The sequence below is a fragment of the Micrasema longulum genome, unplaced genomic scaffold, assembly GCF_059751315.1.
Source record: "Micrasema longulum isolate JH-2025_06_02 unplaced genomic scaffold, ASM5975131v1 h1tg000340l, whole genome shotgun sequence".
Classification (NCBI taxonomy): Eukaryota; Metazoa; Arthropoda; class Insecta; order Trichoptera; family Brachycentridae; genus Micrasema; species Micrasema longulum.
Genome location: NW_028277543.1, coordinates 1 through 15,566, shown reverse-complemented (window position 1 = coordinate 15,566; position 15,566 = coordinate 1). Strand labels below are relative to the sequence as shown.

The following is a 15,566-nucleotide window of genomic DNA, read 5'->3' as shown; positions in this document are numbered from 1 at the left end:
GGTCTACCAATGAACAAAATGACTCGCCTACAATCTGTATTGAATGCCGCAGCGAGACTTATTTTCGGAATCTCTAAGTTCAGTCATATCACTCCACTACTTCGGGAACTACACTGGCTACGTTTTCCACAGAGGGTCGAATACAAACTCTGTTGGCTTATGTATAAGTCACTGCACAACTCGGCTCCGGAATATCTAAGGGAACTATGCATTCCAGATGAACTAGCTGACAGGCGTCTCACGCTTAGATCAGCTACGTCTACGGCGAGAGGAAAAGTTATTATACCTCTACGCAAACAGCGCACTAAATTTGGTGAGCGCGCATTTGCGGTCGCAGGCCCTATGGCATGGAATGCTCTCCCAGCAGAGGTGCGAGGCTGTGAAAGTGAAGTGATGTTTCGGAAAAAAACTTAAAACCCACTTGTTCTCTAAATCATTTGAATAAATCCGTAGCACGTGACAACAAAATAAATTATTTTAATCAAATTACAAATTTAAAGCTTCAATTAAATTAACTTAACAGTAGAATCACCATGTAAAGCGCCCTTGAGGTATTTTATTACGAAAATGGCGCTATATAAGTTATCCACAATAAATAAATAAATAAATAAATAAATGTCATTCAGCAATAAATATATTCAAACAATGCTTATTAATGCAATTTGACTACACTAACCATATGAGACAAAATATTATTTGACCTTATAATATGTTAATGTAACCCTAATGGCTTTATTAAAATTATAAATAAAAAAATTCAAAAATTGGCTCCAAAATGGAAATATTTCAAACAGAACAATTATACTAATATACAAATGGTTTTACCTTGAGTTTCTCTGCTTGTCGCACCATGGCCTCCGGTCCTAGGTGCATCATGAAACCCAGCACCGCCTCCCCGGCCCCCTTCCTCACCTCCAGCCCACGGTCCTCCAAGGCAGAGTACAGCACCGGGATGCACACAGACAGCTCCTCACGAGGGATGGACTTCATCGGAGCTGTCACACAAAGTACACCCATCATGACACATCTCGGCAAAGAAGAGTATGAATAATTAACAAAACCAAAATCAATGAGGATTTTTTTCAAAGTAATCATACAATCATCATCGTCATTCCCTTTCCGCACCTAATTGTGCATGGGGCACTGCATTGACACACCAATTGCAGCATATCTTGATTTTTTTTGTTACAGGGAGGTGTAACCCCCCACCCTTAAGAATAAGAATAATAAAACATTACAACAATAACCAATGAAAAAAAAATTCAATATGTTTATAAATATGTAAAATTCAATTTATAATAATGTGCCTATGTGTACATCATAATATGTATGTAAGATTTATAAACATAATACGTATCTTATATTTTATTACTTTTCTAATGATGTTTTACTGTTTTATCACAAATCTTATGCTCTTTTTATTAACTGTGTTTTAACTTTATTATGTTTAACCATTTACTATTTTAACCATGCTTTCCCTTTACTACGTTCCACTTTATCTTTGAACTATTTTTACAATTTGTACAAATTGGCTATGGCCGTTTATAAATAAATTCAAAAAAATTTTTACACAATTCAAATTACAAGAGTTTTTTGCAACAATTTTTGTCTTGCTTCAATAGTCGTTATAAATAATAAATCCATCGATAAATTATTTAACATAGAAATCAAAGAGTTATATAAAAAAAATATTACATCAACACCTTCATCTCCAAATAATTCAATTTCTGGCTTATTAAATAGTAGATTGAAATACAAAAATTATAAAAACTCTAATTTTTTCAATTTTTCTAGAGATTGATCCAGTTACTTACCATTAGGCAGTTTTTCGGAGAGCCACGACCACAACTCTGCTTTCAGAATGGGTCCACCAGACTTCAAGGCGTCAAAGACTATTTCCCCCTCAAATATGGAGGGCACACCGCACTGTGCAGTCCACACATTGATGCACTGAAGAGCAGCAGCACGGATCCAAGATTTTGAGTCACCGAGACCTTAGAAATAGGAAGAGATTGAAAATCAATGATAGTGACTCCCTTCAAAATAATTCTCATATCTTTGGCAATGTCTGCAGAATTAAAGCTATCGTATTTTACAGCTACCTATGTTAATTTTTAAAAAGACATTAAACAATTTATAAAAACACAGTGACAATTTTCATATTTTTTGTTTAAAAAGGCTATAAAAAAATGGATAATGGAGCTAGGTAGATGTAAAATGGATTGTCTCATTCGTCCAAACCAATATTGAATCAACTGCTCCACAAGTGAATAACTTATGTTAGGTTTTTGTTATTTTCATTGTGCGTTTTGTAATATAAATAATACAAATGTACATATATACCTAGTTTTTAAAACAGTCTGAATATTTTGTTGATTATCTCTGTTTATTAAGTTAGTCTTCTTTGTTTATTCTCAAATGTAAAAACATTTCAAAAAAGTATATTGTTAAGTGTCCTCGGCACGGGTAACCCCAATAAGGTTACATTATTTTTATTATTGTTTATAGTTTGTAAGAGTAAAATATGAATAAATAAATTAAATAAATAAAAACGTGAGGAAAGAAAAGGTAACACTAGTCTTTGTTTACTAGATGTTATTACATGAACTATTCTTGCAGATTCTGTTTATGCCATCAGCTTTTTTTTTTATATATTTTTTTTATAATCATTTCTTTTACTCCCGAATTATCTTGCCTCTCATATAAAATTTTTAGAATTTATAATTTTTAAAAAGCGAATTAGACTGGGTACATCTGATTTTGAGTAACAATAGGAAGATTATATATTTTTCGACAATGAGTAATTAATTGCAGGGTTTTAAGCGTGCTCGGGAATGACACGCATTATGTTCTGAATCATTCATTTTTTATGGTTGTTTGTAAAGTGAATATTATACTCTAATTTACTAGTATCACACTTTAATTAAGTGAATTTGTGAACCCCTTAAACATATAATATATTGTTTAGCGTTATAATGCAATGTAACCGTGTGAATAGTCCTGACAACTTTTGTTACGTGTGGGGTTAAGTGACTTTCAAGCAACAAAAAGAAATACAAACCTACAATTTCAAAGATAGTTATAAGCAGTACTGTAGTAACATTTCAATGTAAAGTTGAAGGTCCAGAATAAGGTTTGCTCCCAACATATTGAATTTCTGAAATTTCATGTTTTACTCTACTCTTACTTACTACCTTGAGTGCTGGAAAATTACAAAAGCAGATTTGCAATTAGCAGGAATAATTCTACAAAAATCAACTTTCTGATTGCTACATTAAAAAAATGGAATTTTGTATATCAGTGTTATCAGCCAGGAATACAAAACATGGTAAACTACGACCCCACAGCACGTACCTTGGAAGAAGCCCGGGAAGAGTATCCTGATGTGCTGTTTGGCCTTGGGCCCAACGGCCGTGGCCAGGATCTCGCACACCTGCAGCGCCAGCTGGGCAATCTTGGAGTTGGAATCCACAAGGCGGGGGGCCAATGCGGGGCAAAGTTCTCCCACACCCGGCTTAACTAACTGAGCCTCGTTTAGGATGCTGCGCACTTTCTCCAGGGCTTCGTTACGGACCTGACAAAAAAAACATTAGAAATCATTCATTTATTTACGCTCTTAATAAGTTAATTTAACCCTTGACAAAGTAGAAGGAGAATCCTGCTTCGGAAAACCCCTTCGGATACATGGAACAGATCAACATCAAGAGCGATGTTCTTCAGCATAGCGGTAGCCCTTCCAAGAGGCATAACCATGGGCAGATATAACTATCACTTATCTTTGTTTTGAAAAGTAAAAAATTTTTTGTAGTCCGAAAGACATGGTTATAATTTTTGATTAATTAAATCTATGATTGTAAATATACCTAAATAAATCCAACGGTGATTATATCTTTATAGTTAGTTTAATCTATATATATTAATTTTGTCTCATTTTTTTTATCTATGAGACATAAACTAAAAAAACACTGTACTACTAACCTTCCAATTTTTGTCATTCATCTCTTGGATGAGGGCCTCAGTGATTTGCGGAGCTATATCTACCCTCAGGCGAACATCTGAAGAGGAAGCTCCTGGGGGAGAAGAGTCTTCCGCACCGTAGTCATCATCCACGTTGTTCTCCTCCAACTCGTCCCCCATGGAACCTTTACTGGCAGACTAGAAAACAAACATAGTTTTTGATACATGCATAAGTAAGTTTATTTTTTAAAAGGCCTAAGTCAAGACCATTATTCTTGTTATTGAAATGGATGACGTTAGTATTATGTGTATCGAGCTTATAAATTATATGTCGTCCACAATAGTAGAAGACAGGCACGTGGATCGCTAGCTCTCTGACTAGTATAAGGTGCAAATGCAGTATTAAATTTATCGCTAGTACAGCAGCTTTCTTTTCAGTACAGAAGTTTACAGCAGCTTTCTTGCTAGAACAGCAGCTCTCTTATAAGTACAGCCAGATGAAGAATTAGCTCTTTCTCTACTACAGCAGCTCTCGTTTGAGTACAGCAACATGCAGTACTAGCTCTTTTACAAGTACAGCAGCTCTTTTATTAGTATAATCAGACACCGTATTAGGTCTTTTACTTGTACAACAGTTCTCTTCCTAGAACAGCAGCTCTCTTATTAGTACAACAAGATTTAGAATCAGCTATTTCACTAGTACAGCAGCTCTCTTGCTAGGACCGCAACTCTCTTATTAGTACAACAAGATTGAGTATAGCAGTTTTCTCACTAGTACAAATGAATGCAACTCTCAAACTATTAGTTCTCTCACTACTTTAACCAGACACATTATTAGCTCTTTCAATAGTACAGCAGCTATTTCACTAGCGTATAAGCGAATACAGCTCTCAAACTTGCAGTGCCAGTTCTCTCACTCTACAACTAAGTGCAGCATTAGTTCTCTCGCTAGTAAAGCAGCCCTCTGCGACGGCCGTGTCTCACCTTGCTCATGCCCCTGACGGGCGTGGGAGCCTCGTCGTCCTGCAGCCGGTCCAGCTCCTGCTGGATCTGCGCTCGGACGGCGGGCTTCTCCCCCTCAAGGAAGGCAGCGAGCGCGGGGCCCGCGTACAGATGCAGCACCCCCAGGAAGCTGACGGCGGCGCCGCGCACCGCCGGATTATTGGCTGCGAGCGCCTTCTTCACGTGGATGAGTATCACCTTGGTGTTAAACCTGTAAAATATCAATAACATTTTTAAAAAAAAAAAAAAACATTTTTGTTCGAATGATTTACCCAATATATCAATTTTGAGATAATTTTCTTTTAGTCGTAAATAACCACGTTGGAAAATAATGACACCAGATGCCTCCAAAAGATTATATTGCTAGCCACGTCAATCCTGCGGCTCTAAATTCCGCCACATACATAAAAAAAAAACTGTCAAACAGGACGGCGGAAGCCTTGACTTAAAGAATCTTATATATTAAAATAATTGTGATCCGGTAAATGATTAACAAACTCACGTCAATCCAAAGTCTCTCAGCGCCCCAGACAGCCAAGTGAAGATCTCCGTCTGCACGCGAGGGCTCTTTTGCTTGTCGAGCGCGTACTCCAGCCCCTGTGAGGCCACGTACTCGAAGCGGCAAGCCTCGGCCAGACCCGTGAGGGCGTCCGCAGCGGCCCCCGAACACTTGGGGTCTGACAGCTTCTCCACCACGTCGGATATTATACAGTCCACACAGGTGCTGGTGAAGAGACAGTGAAAATTTGTGTTGTATTGAATTAAGATATGAAGTTTGTAAAACAAAAAAAAATATGAATGGCTCTTTCTACTACATGGTTTTGAAATAACACGGCACAAAAATTAAATAAAAATACACTTTTGAACATTAATTTTTGTGCATAAAGGTTTTTTATTCAGAATTCTTTTAATTGTAGACAATCCACCTGGGCACGATGACAATGCACATTGGAACACCCAAATGTGAAAAAATTATTCTCCCACGTTACACAACAGTCCTGATCAGCCTCAATATTTTTTTAAAATTGGATGGAAATATTACACATGCTCTGGATATTTCAAGTGAAGTCGTATGAAATGTGATGTTAAAAAAAAAACATGGCTATTTCTAGTCACCATCATTTTGAGTTTTTTGGTTGATATGACTGCTTATGTTGTTTTATATAATAATATTCAGTTTAAACATAGCCATCTCTTTTATTTCTGCTAAGAAAACAATAAAATAAAAAAAACAGAAACTCATATGGTTACATGGATTGATCACAGACAAAAAGTCGATATACTCAGTTTGGCTTACAATGGTGATGATAGCCACATTTGTTTTTTAGCATCACTAATGTGCATAAACGGGTACGTCAATTATGAGATAGTGATTGTGTTTTGTTGTCATGTAAAACAATTTAATTTTTTTGAAATCCTTAGTTGATTTTTATTCAAGGAAACCATAAACCATTTTTGTAAACCATTCTTTTTTAGTATACTTTTTTATACAATACCACCGTGTAAAAAAAAGGTTACGTTGTTCAACAGAAAACATTTTAAACCCAGTGGAGTGAACCTATTGACTGAACATGCACTAATCACTTTCCTAAAAAATGGAAAGCTATTTCATTATTCTCATCAGATTCTAGATCCTCTTTTCCAATTATGATAAATATTAATTACAGATGGGAACTAGATTGCACATCTTGCAGTTACAGAGCGCATGTACAGTTAGAATTCTAGCTTGCATTTAAATTATTTTTATTCAAATTAAATTACATCAGGACAACATATGGCCAGGAACCCTCAAGCAATGGCTCGATATTATGAAAGAATAATACTCTCCAATAGCAAGAGTATTTGAGTTTTAAATGTAGTTTTACTGATGTGAAAGATGTTGATCTCAAAAGTGATCATGTTCAGCTGCCTGGCTACTCGTCCAATCAGAATAAGAGGCAGGATGGTTCTGGTTTCAGATTATTATGAATAAATTTATTAATGTGACAACACTTACACAGATACAGGGAATTTTTCCGTGACTGCCTTCACAGCTTCGAGTTTCATCTTCAGGGCCTGGAAGTTGGTGTCTTTCAGTCCCGGCTTCTTGTTGAGGATCTTCACCAGCAGTTGGCCACTCACTTCAGAGGGGTTCAAGTCGTTCAGGGCGTGTTTGAAGCCTTCTACTCCCTCGATTCTCATCTTCCAATTTATATCTGAGAGCGCTGGAATAAGATCAGTAATATAAGGCAAAGTCCCTGGAAAAATGGGAGCAAATATTTTAATAGTTTATACATTCATTCTAATTCTTGTTAATGGAGGTCAGTGAAATAGGATAGTCTACTTTACGCTATACCAAAGTATAATAGAGTATGGGATCATAAGTTAGGGATCGGCATCTAAAACCGCACTCAATCTCCTAAAAGCAGCTCAAAAAACATCCTTAAGACAGTGGCAATAGTCACAAATTCGGTGTATGTGTTTCATTCAGCGGCTGTTATATTTATTTATTTTACTATTTTATTGGTACAAACACAAGAACAAACCCACAGCTTAAAATATGGGAACCCAGGAAGCCGTAGATATATAAAAAAAAATATATATACTTAACAGAAATTAACTAAATATCTACACTTTTCTATGAAGAGAGGAGGTTGTAAAAGTTGGAAGGAAAGAAGGAGTAGAAAGGGAAAACTGAAATATTCAGAAAGCGACATTTTAATTGTAATTTAAATGTGAATAAAAAGAGGGCGTCTCTTGACATTTAGTGGGTAGATTATTCCACAACTGAGCAGCTACTACTGTACAAAAGGGGGGCAAAAAAATTAAAGCGGTGAATGGGTATTGAAAGGGTTCTCTCGTTGCTAGAACGAAGAGATAGCTTATGTTGTGATAGAGGTTGGAAGAACTCTCTCAGATAAAAAGGCGAAGCCGGATTATTCTGAATATTGTGAAGAAACGATAGAATGTGAATGTTTCTTCTATGCCTGATACAGAGTCAGTGTAGTTGCGTGCAGTATTAGGTTATGTCAAATTTGCAAAGAAAGATATAACATATACGGACATTCTGCAATCGTTACAACTTATCAAGCAGTTCAGAATTAGCGTCTGGGTAACATGCATCTGCATAATCAAGGAGTGGAAGTAGTAAGCTTAGGACTAATGTTTGGCGAGTACGTTGGCGAGCTTTTTTTTTTCTAACCAATAAAATCTTACCACTAAGGACGGAAGATTCCAGCAGCTCCTCAGCCCTGGAGTCCACCTCATCGGGTGATAGTTCCCTCTCGGGAATGTCTCGTGGTGGAGCAGGTTTGGTAGCAGCTTTGGCAGGTGCGCCGGGTTTTTTCACAGCTGCCGCTGGTTTCTTCGGAGCTCCGGCTAGAAATTGAATAAGGTATTTTTACATATCAGGAATAACAGTTTGAATTCATAAAATATTTTGAGCAAATTTTAACTATATTATATGTAGCATAAAAAACTCTAATTCATAATTTTCAGGTACATACAAAACAGCTTGCAGTTTCTTTGACATCACACATCATCCCTGCTGAGTACGCTTCTAACAAACATTGCATACAGATATGATGCGGAAATTTTATATTGGATGTTTGTCCTATAGGGTGCAAAATGTCTCTTTTTAAGGTAATTTGAAATATGCATATTTTAAACCATTGTAGACAATTTAACCAACTTTGCACAGAAAAAATGACACCACAGTAATTTAATGCTTGTTTAAAGAAAAATAAGGAAAAAACGTGAAGAAACCAAACCAAAAACTTTTTTACATAATTGTGTTTTGCAATTTTTTTCTTAGACATATCAAACAAAAATGAACCGTATTTTAAATACTGCTTTTTTTTAATAACATATATTTATATTTTTAGGATTCAGTGATTTGCCAAAAAAATTTTATGTCTTTCAAATGAAATAAATTAGAAATTTAAATTAAGCTACCGGGGGCTTCATACGGTATCAAAAAAATTAGAAATCATTTGTCAACCTATAGGATCAAAAAGCTATATTCAAGATGTTATATCATCTGGAATACATAGTTATTTTAGACATTCGAGAGCAGAGATGTGCAGTGACTTATACATAAGCCAATAGAGTTTGTATTCCACCTTCTGTGGAAAACGTAGCCAGTGTAATTCCCGAAATACTGAAATGAAACGACAGAGCTTTGAAATTCCATAATTATTAGTTGATACAAAAGTAACTGAAAAACTTAGTAGCCAAAATATTTACACAGAAAAATATTCATGTCATTCAAACGGGAAGCAGGTATATTTTTTTAATCAGTTCGTCAGTTTTGGATTTAAAAAATATTTAATAATAAAAACCTTATAATATGCCTAAAACTGTGGTTAATGTGCAAAAAATTATGTCATCGTGACGAATTATCCATTTTCGTTCTTAAAAGGAAAGGAAAATCGACAAGAGAGTTTTCCTTGAATTTATTATCCACTTTCCCCGGTGCACCTGTATAGATACTTTGCTTCTTCTTATAAATAATTTAGAATTATTTAAGGGTGCATACCAGTGGTAGGTCTTTTAACAGGTTTTGCTTGTGTTGATCCACCTTTGGTTACAGGGGCAGTCTTCGGTCTAGCCTCTTTTTTTGTTCCAGCCACTTTAACAACGATAACAGCCTGAAAACAAGTAACATTATAAACATTTTACATTTTTTAATTTTAAAATCCTGAATAAGGTAATCGAGTGGAGATAACAGTATAACAGTGTGGCATTAATTTGGGTACCCGGACACTCAAACATCGACGGTAACGAGGCAGCTGATGAATCGACAAGTCTGGGAGCTGAGACAGCCCCAATAGGCCCCGAGCCCTACTGTGGGTTGCCCAAATGTGCACCTCGTAATGAGCTTAGGTCATGGGCCAGGAAGCAGAGCATAATGCATAGGAACAGGGCACTGCAGATTGAACAAACACCTTGCTAGAATGAACTTTTCCCAAACTTCTAAATGTAGGTTCTGCAGTTCAGATGAGGAAACACCTCTAGACATTCTATGTGAATGTGATGCTATGCATCATTAAAGAAGCCTCATCCTCAGGGGAACACCGGTTAAACCTGAGGATGTTTAAGAGCTCGCCCCCTACCTAATAGCTCTCGCCTTCCACACAGAAGCCAGGCTCTTTATGGACCTGGGCTTGGAAGGCCAGAACTATTCACTTCATGCGAGCCCGTCACAATAGATTTTCACAGGTCACATTGACGTCAGGAGCTTGCATAGCACTGACCTCCACCTTGAAGTGTAGTGGTTGGCGCTAGTAAGATCTAACATTAAAAAATTAAAAACAATTCAGTACCCTGTGTGCAAATAGGGAAATGATAATAATATCATAATATGGGACAGAAACAAACAAACCATCGCGCAGTTTCGCTGTAGAAGTAAGCAGAGATGATATGATTGAGTGTCCAAAGATCAAACCCCGCTTTACCACAATTTGTTTCCCATTTTCTGAAATGGTTATTTACGATTAAAAGAAAATCAACCCAAAATTGAAATATTTAGGTATTTTGTAAAAAGGCAAACATAAAATGACATGTATTACCTTTTCACAACATTCTTGAATCTTCTGTTCCTTCAAGTTATCCAACTTGCCGATAAACGGAGATATGTTCTTCTCCCCGACCAACTTCATGGCAGTTCCCAAGGCTTCGGCAGCCTGGTCCCTCACAACAGGATCTAGGCATAGAATACTATCGTAAAACCTACATTTTAAATCCAGACATTGGAATTCAAATACAGAGAATATTTTGATATTCCAAATGTTTATTTATGCTATTTTAAGTTAGTTCATATATGAGGCGTGTTAAAACAACGATGGCATTATCCATCATTGGTCTGAAATGAGTCAGATATGGCGAAGGACAGAGAAACAAAACTAAAACAAGGACTCCAGCCCTACGGGCAAATGTATACAAAAAATGTTTCCTTACGCACTAAAAATTGTACGAAAAAATAATAAAATACGTTTTGGTAAAAATTATCAACCTCCGTAGTCACTTTTATCTTGCGAACAATAATGATGTAATAACTTATATTTACGTAAAGGTTATTAATTTTTAAATACTTGGTACACTTCCACTTATTTATTTGACCTATTAGCGCTTTCACCCTCTAATGGGCATCTCCACATTAATTAATAGTAAAGATCAGGTCGACAAATTTGAAAAAAGTGGAATATATGAATTGACATGTACTTGTCCTGGTTCATATATAGGACAAAGCGTGAGAGCAATTAAATACAGACTTAAAGAACATTTAGCTTCACATAGATTAAATAACGATATATCAAACTATGCATCACATTTAAATAATTTAAAACATAATTTTGATGAATCAAAAAACATAAAACTTTTACATGTAGGACATAAAGGTCAAAAGTTAGATAGATTAGAAATTTTAGAAATAAATAGGATAAAAAATAATAGCGATAGAATTTTAATAAATCAGCCAATAGAATTCAAAAACTCACAATTATAAGCCCCCTTAGTTGGACCCTGTACATTGTAATAAAACAATAAATGTTTTTCATATAATAGAATCTTCTCTTAAAGTACACCGCCAACACATGTTTCAAAAATTTATCTCACTATGTTCCATTGAAATATTGCGTATTGTATATTTTTCAACTTATTTTTAAATGTACCTACACTTAAGATAATATTTAGTTTTATATAAATTATCCTTACACTGTATAATATTCACCAGTCTGAAGATGTCCATTAGAGGGTGAAAGCGCTAATTGTTCAAATAAATAAGTGGAAGTGTACCATGTATTTTAAAATTAATAACTTATATGTTATCTGTAAATTTAAGTTATGGGGGCTAGGCTTCATACCGTCCATGCGCTCTGTAGCCGCAAGACATGATGTAATTCAGCTCCTATTTGTTATTAAATTAAATTATAATTGGAAATGAGGAACTTGAATCCCAACCATTAATGCGCTATGTAGCTGCAAGACGTGTTGGGATATTGTACAGCGCGAGGTGATTTTCACAAAAATGGCGCTATATAAATTATCCACAATAATAATAAAATATTTTATGATTTATTGCCAAATATAAAAGACTCAAAATGTAAAATAAAAATAACTGCTCATATAAATAGTGTAGTGAGAGATTTTTTGAAAACTATATGTAGATCAAAAAACATACTATTTTATATAATTGGTACACATATTATTTATATTTTTATGTATTTCATTACTTTATGTTTGTTTTTTATTATATGTTATACTATATTATTTATGTTTGAGTAACATGTATTCTTGCCACATATATATACTTTATATTTGTATAATAACCATGTTTAATTTCTTACATTTGATTAGCTAGGCATTTAAATAGTTTCAGTTTTTTTTGTTTTGTTATTGTTATATTAGTATAAAGCTACTTATGCTCTAAAAGAAAAAAAATCTCCATCTTAAAACAGGCTGAGCCATGTTAGATGAAGACAATCATAAACAGAGAACACTCCGTTTTCATTTTCTATTCATTAGTTTTATATAGATTCCCTGTTATTAAATATGTAAACTAATTTCTATGCAATAAATTTATAAAATAAAATAATTAAAAAAATAATAACCAATGATAAGAGAGCTGTGAGATATCCGGTTTACTTTCCGTCAACGGACCAATCGGCAGAACTGACCGAGAATAAGCGCAAGAGAACCTCTGACATCACAGCACGAGCAATTTTAGAAATACAAAATGTAAAAAAATCATAGCGCTGATAATACGGTATGTAGAAATTAAAATATTTTTTTTTTTTGGCATAGTTTAATAGTCATTAACAAATAAGGAAAAATTAAAAAAACAACTGAACTTCTTCACTGACAGCTGCAAAGGTTTCGGAGCATAAATGGCAGTACCTCGTACATTTTTGACTTGATGTATTTACTTCCGCAACAACAATGGCAGTCTTCTTTACATTACAGAAAAAAAACCAAAAACATATATTTATTTAAGATAAGGAAACAAATTACTTATGAATCGCAATAAAATATAAACAGAGAGTAACTTCTGGCAACAATATTATTAACTAAAATAATAAATTATCCTTGTAGACTGGTAAAAATATTTATTGAATATTACTCAAAATGAAAAAAAAGTGGAGAGTGCCGTCTTTGTTTTAATACGCCTTTATGTTTGTAACATCTTAAGAACTAATATAACCGTTTAATAACATTACATGTAATATAAAAATGAAAACAGTGAAATCTTTAACATCACAAGAAGTTTTCCAACATTTTTTATTTATTTAAGAAACCCCCATTTAAAAATCTGTATCAAGATGTAACTGCTAACTCCATAAACATTTCAGAAAATGTTTAGAAATATTTGTATACATCTAAAAATAATTACCTGCACTCTCGAGCACTTTCAGCAATGCTCCCACATAAGTCTTCATGAGTTTCTTGGTAAGAGCAGCGGGCTGTGTATTGGAGAAGGCTCGCGAGAGAAAAGATGCTGTTTCCGCCTTTACAGAGGGATTCTTGTTGTTCAATGCTTCTACAATGTCTTCTGCGATGGCTTCTATTGTCGTCTGCGGAAGGTATATTTATATTAGTAAAATATGGTTTACTGAAGGCCGTTTGTTATACATGGACCAGAAAACAAATGAGAAATGAATAGATTATCTGTGTCAATTATACACAAATTGGTTGAAATCTTGAATGAAAATGGGTAAATCCACATCCTAAATTTAATCCTGTATTCTACTAAAATTCTAGACTCACATATAAATTATTAATGGAAACTTTTCTCTTTGATACATACAGGATTTAAAAAAAGAAATACTAAATGAACAGTTAAAATATACAAGGGTTTATTGATCCATAACTTTTTTCATGTTGTATGTATGAGATGTGTATGTATATGTTTTATAAAAATAAAATTAATAAATAAAAACTGATACATACACAGGGATACATGGTGTCCATAGCTTCCCTGAGAGCTGAAACCACATTGGGTTTCTTCTCCTTGAACTTCTCCAGAGCGCACGGGATCAGGGCTGTCGTGTATGTGCCAAACTTCTTCTTCAAGCCAGCGGCCATCATAGCTACACATTTACCAGCCAATGCAACAAGCATCACATTGGAATCTTTTCCAATCACCTAAATACAAAATTACATAATTAACCATAAATTTTCAACAAAGCAGAAGGAATTATGCGCACATTAAAATTGCTCGTATTAAAACATTTTTAGCAACAAAAAAATCTTTATAAATATAATACATATTTAAAACGTTTTATTAAATTTATACTATTTTTATGGTGAGTGCGTATAAATTTCTTTGTAAATAAAATAACATTTAAAAATAAATTTAAAAACAGTTCAATAATTAACTTGTTTTCCATTTTCTAACACAGTTATTTAGGACTAAAAAAAATGGTCGCAAAATTAAAATATTTGGGTAAACAGTAAGACTGCAAAAATCTCTTTTACCAAATATAACAAATACTCAAAGATGAACATGTCAAATGTCGGAATAATCGGTGTGTGTGTGCATGAGAAGACCTATAAATGTTTGAGGAAATTAAGTACGTATGTATATCCTCTCTGTTTGCCTCTACGGTAAAATGATGTACTGGTTTAATTTGTTTAACTGTTTTTGACGATTGTGGCATTTTGGCGATCGTGGCTCAATATATACAAAAATATATTTTTTATTATTATAATAAATATTGGCATTCTTATAATTTAACCGAAATATTTCAATTTCAGGGCCATTTTCAACGTCTTGTAAATAACTCGCAACTAAAATGTGAAAATCAAGTTGGGTTAAAATGGGGGTTCGAACCTCGGACCTCTGATTCGTGAGTCCGCCAACACTAGACCACAACAACGTAATATAGTAATTACCAATTTTAAAATACATCCATAAAATCTGCAAGGGTATTTTTAATTTTTCAAATGCGGGCAGTTTTTTTAAATATTACAATGTTTTAAAATTTTTATATAAAATTATCAAAACATTTTAATGCATTGAATTTGGGCATGGTAAAAACATTGTTTCTAAAATTAAATTAGAAATTTCCTACCTTTTTTAAAGCCCGCACCACATCTCCATAGTCTCCAGACTCCAGCTTGGGTGCCCCTTTCAACAGTGTTTCCAAAGCATCGAGAGCGTCTTTTCTATCCTGCCACTTCTTGGCTTCCAGCTTCTCATAAAAGTCTTTGGGCAATTTACTAAGGATGTCCACAGGGTCTAATTGTTCGTAGGTGTCAATATCCGCATCACGACCGCCATCTTCTTCATCTTCGTTTTCTTCGTCGCCACCATCTGCGAAACAAGATAAAATCTTCCTATTAATTTGGAATAGAATACGAAAAGACCTAAAAATATATTTTTATTGAATTTCGTCTATGTAAGTCAATACCGCAGAAGAACCATTTGTCAAAATTCTCAGAAGGGACAAAAAACCTTGCGATTTCTTAAAAAAAAGTTTAAAAATAAATTTAAATGCTGATTTATAAAAGAAAAACAATTTTTACTATCTTATACATGTATACAAAGTTAATTGCGGCAGTTACGCATGTCGTATTCGCGGTATTGCCTTTAAGCGAATTGGATTTAGGAATATACGCTTTATTGCTTA

At 34.4% G+C, this 15,566-nt stretch overlaps 1 protein-coding gene across 1 annotated transcript in view; it reads right to left on the bottom strand.

The window, feature by feature from the left end:
* msps (msps cytoskeleton-associated protein 5) overlaps positions 1-15,250 on the bottom strand; it is a gene marked incomplete at its 5' end in the record, with an annotated part of 59,686 nt that extends 44,436 nt beyond the window's left edge. The window contains 13 exons of the mRNA XM_088225280.1: positions 826-995; positions 1,815-1,994; positions 3,355-3,574; positions 3,979-4,155; positions 4,942-5,170; positions 5,462-5,683; positions 6,956-7,163; positions 8,155-8,316; positions 9,476-9,587; positions 10,509-10,642; positions 13,328-13,508; positions 13,885-14,079; positions 15,009-15,250. Of these exons, the coding sequence (XP_088081406.1) occupies positions 826-995; positions 1,815-1,994; positions 3,355-3,574; positions 3,979-4,155; positions 4,942-5,170; positions 5,462-5,683; positions 6,956-7,163; positions 8,155-8,316; positions 9,476-9,587; positions 10,509-10,642; positions 13,328-13,508; positions 13,885-14,079; positions 15,009-15,250 (2,432 nt within the window). The remainder of the gene's footprint in view (positions 1-825; positions 996-1,814; positions 1,995-3,354; positions 3,575-3,978; positions 4,156-4,941; positions 5,171-5,461; positions 5,684-6,955; positions 7,164-8,154; positions 8,317-9,475; positions 9,588-10,508; positions 10,643-13,327; positions 13,509-13,884; positions 14,080-15,008) is intronic.
* Positions 15,251-15,566: the final 316 nt, after the last annotated feature.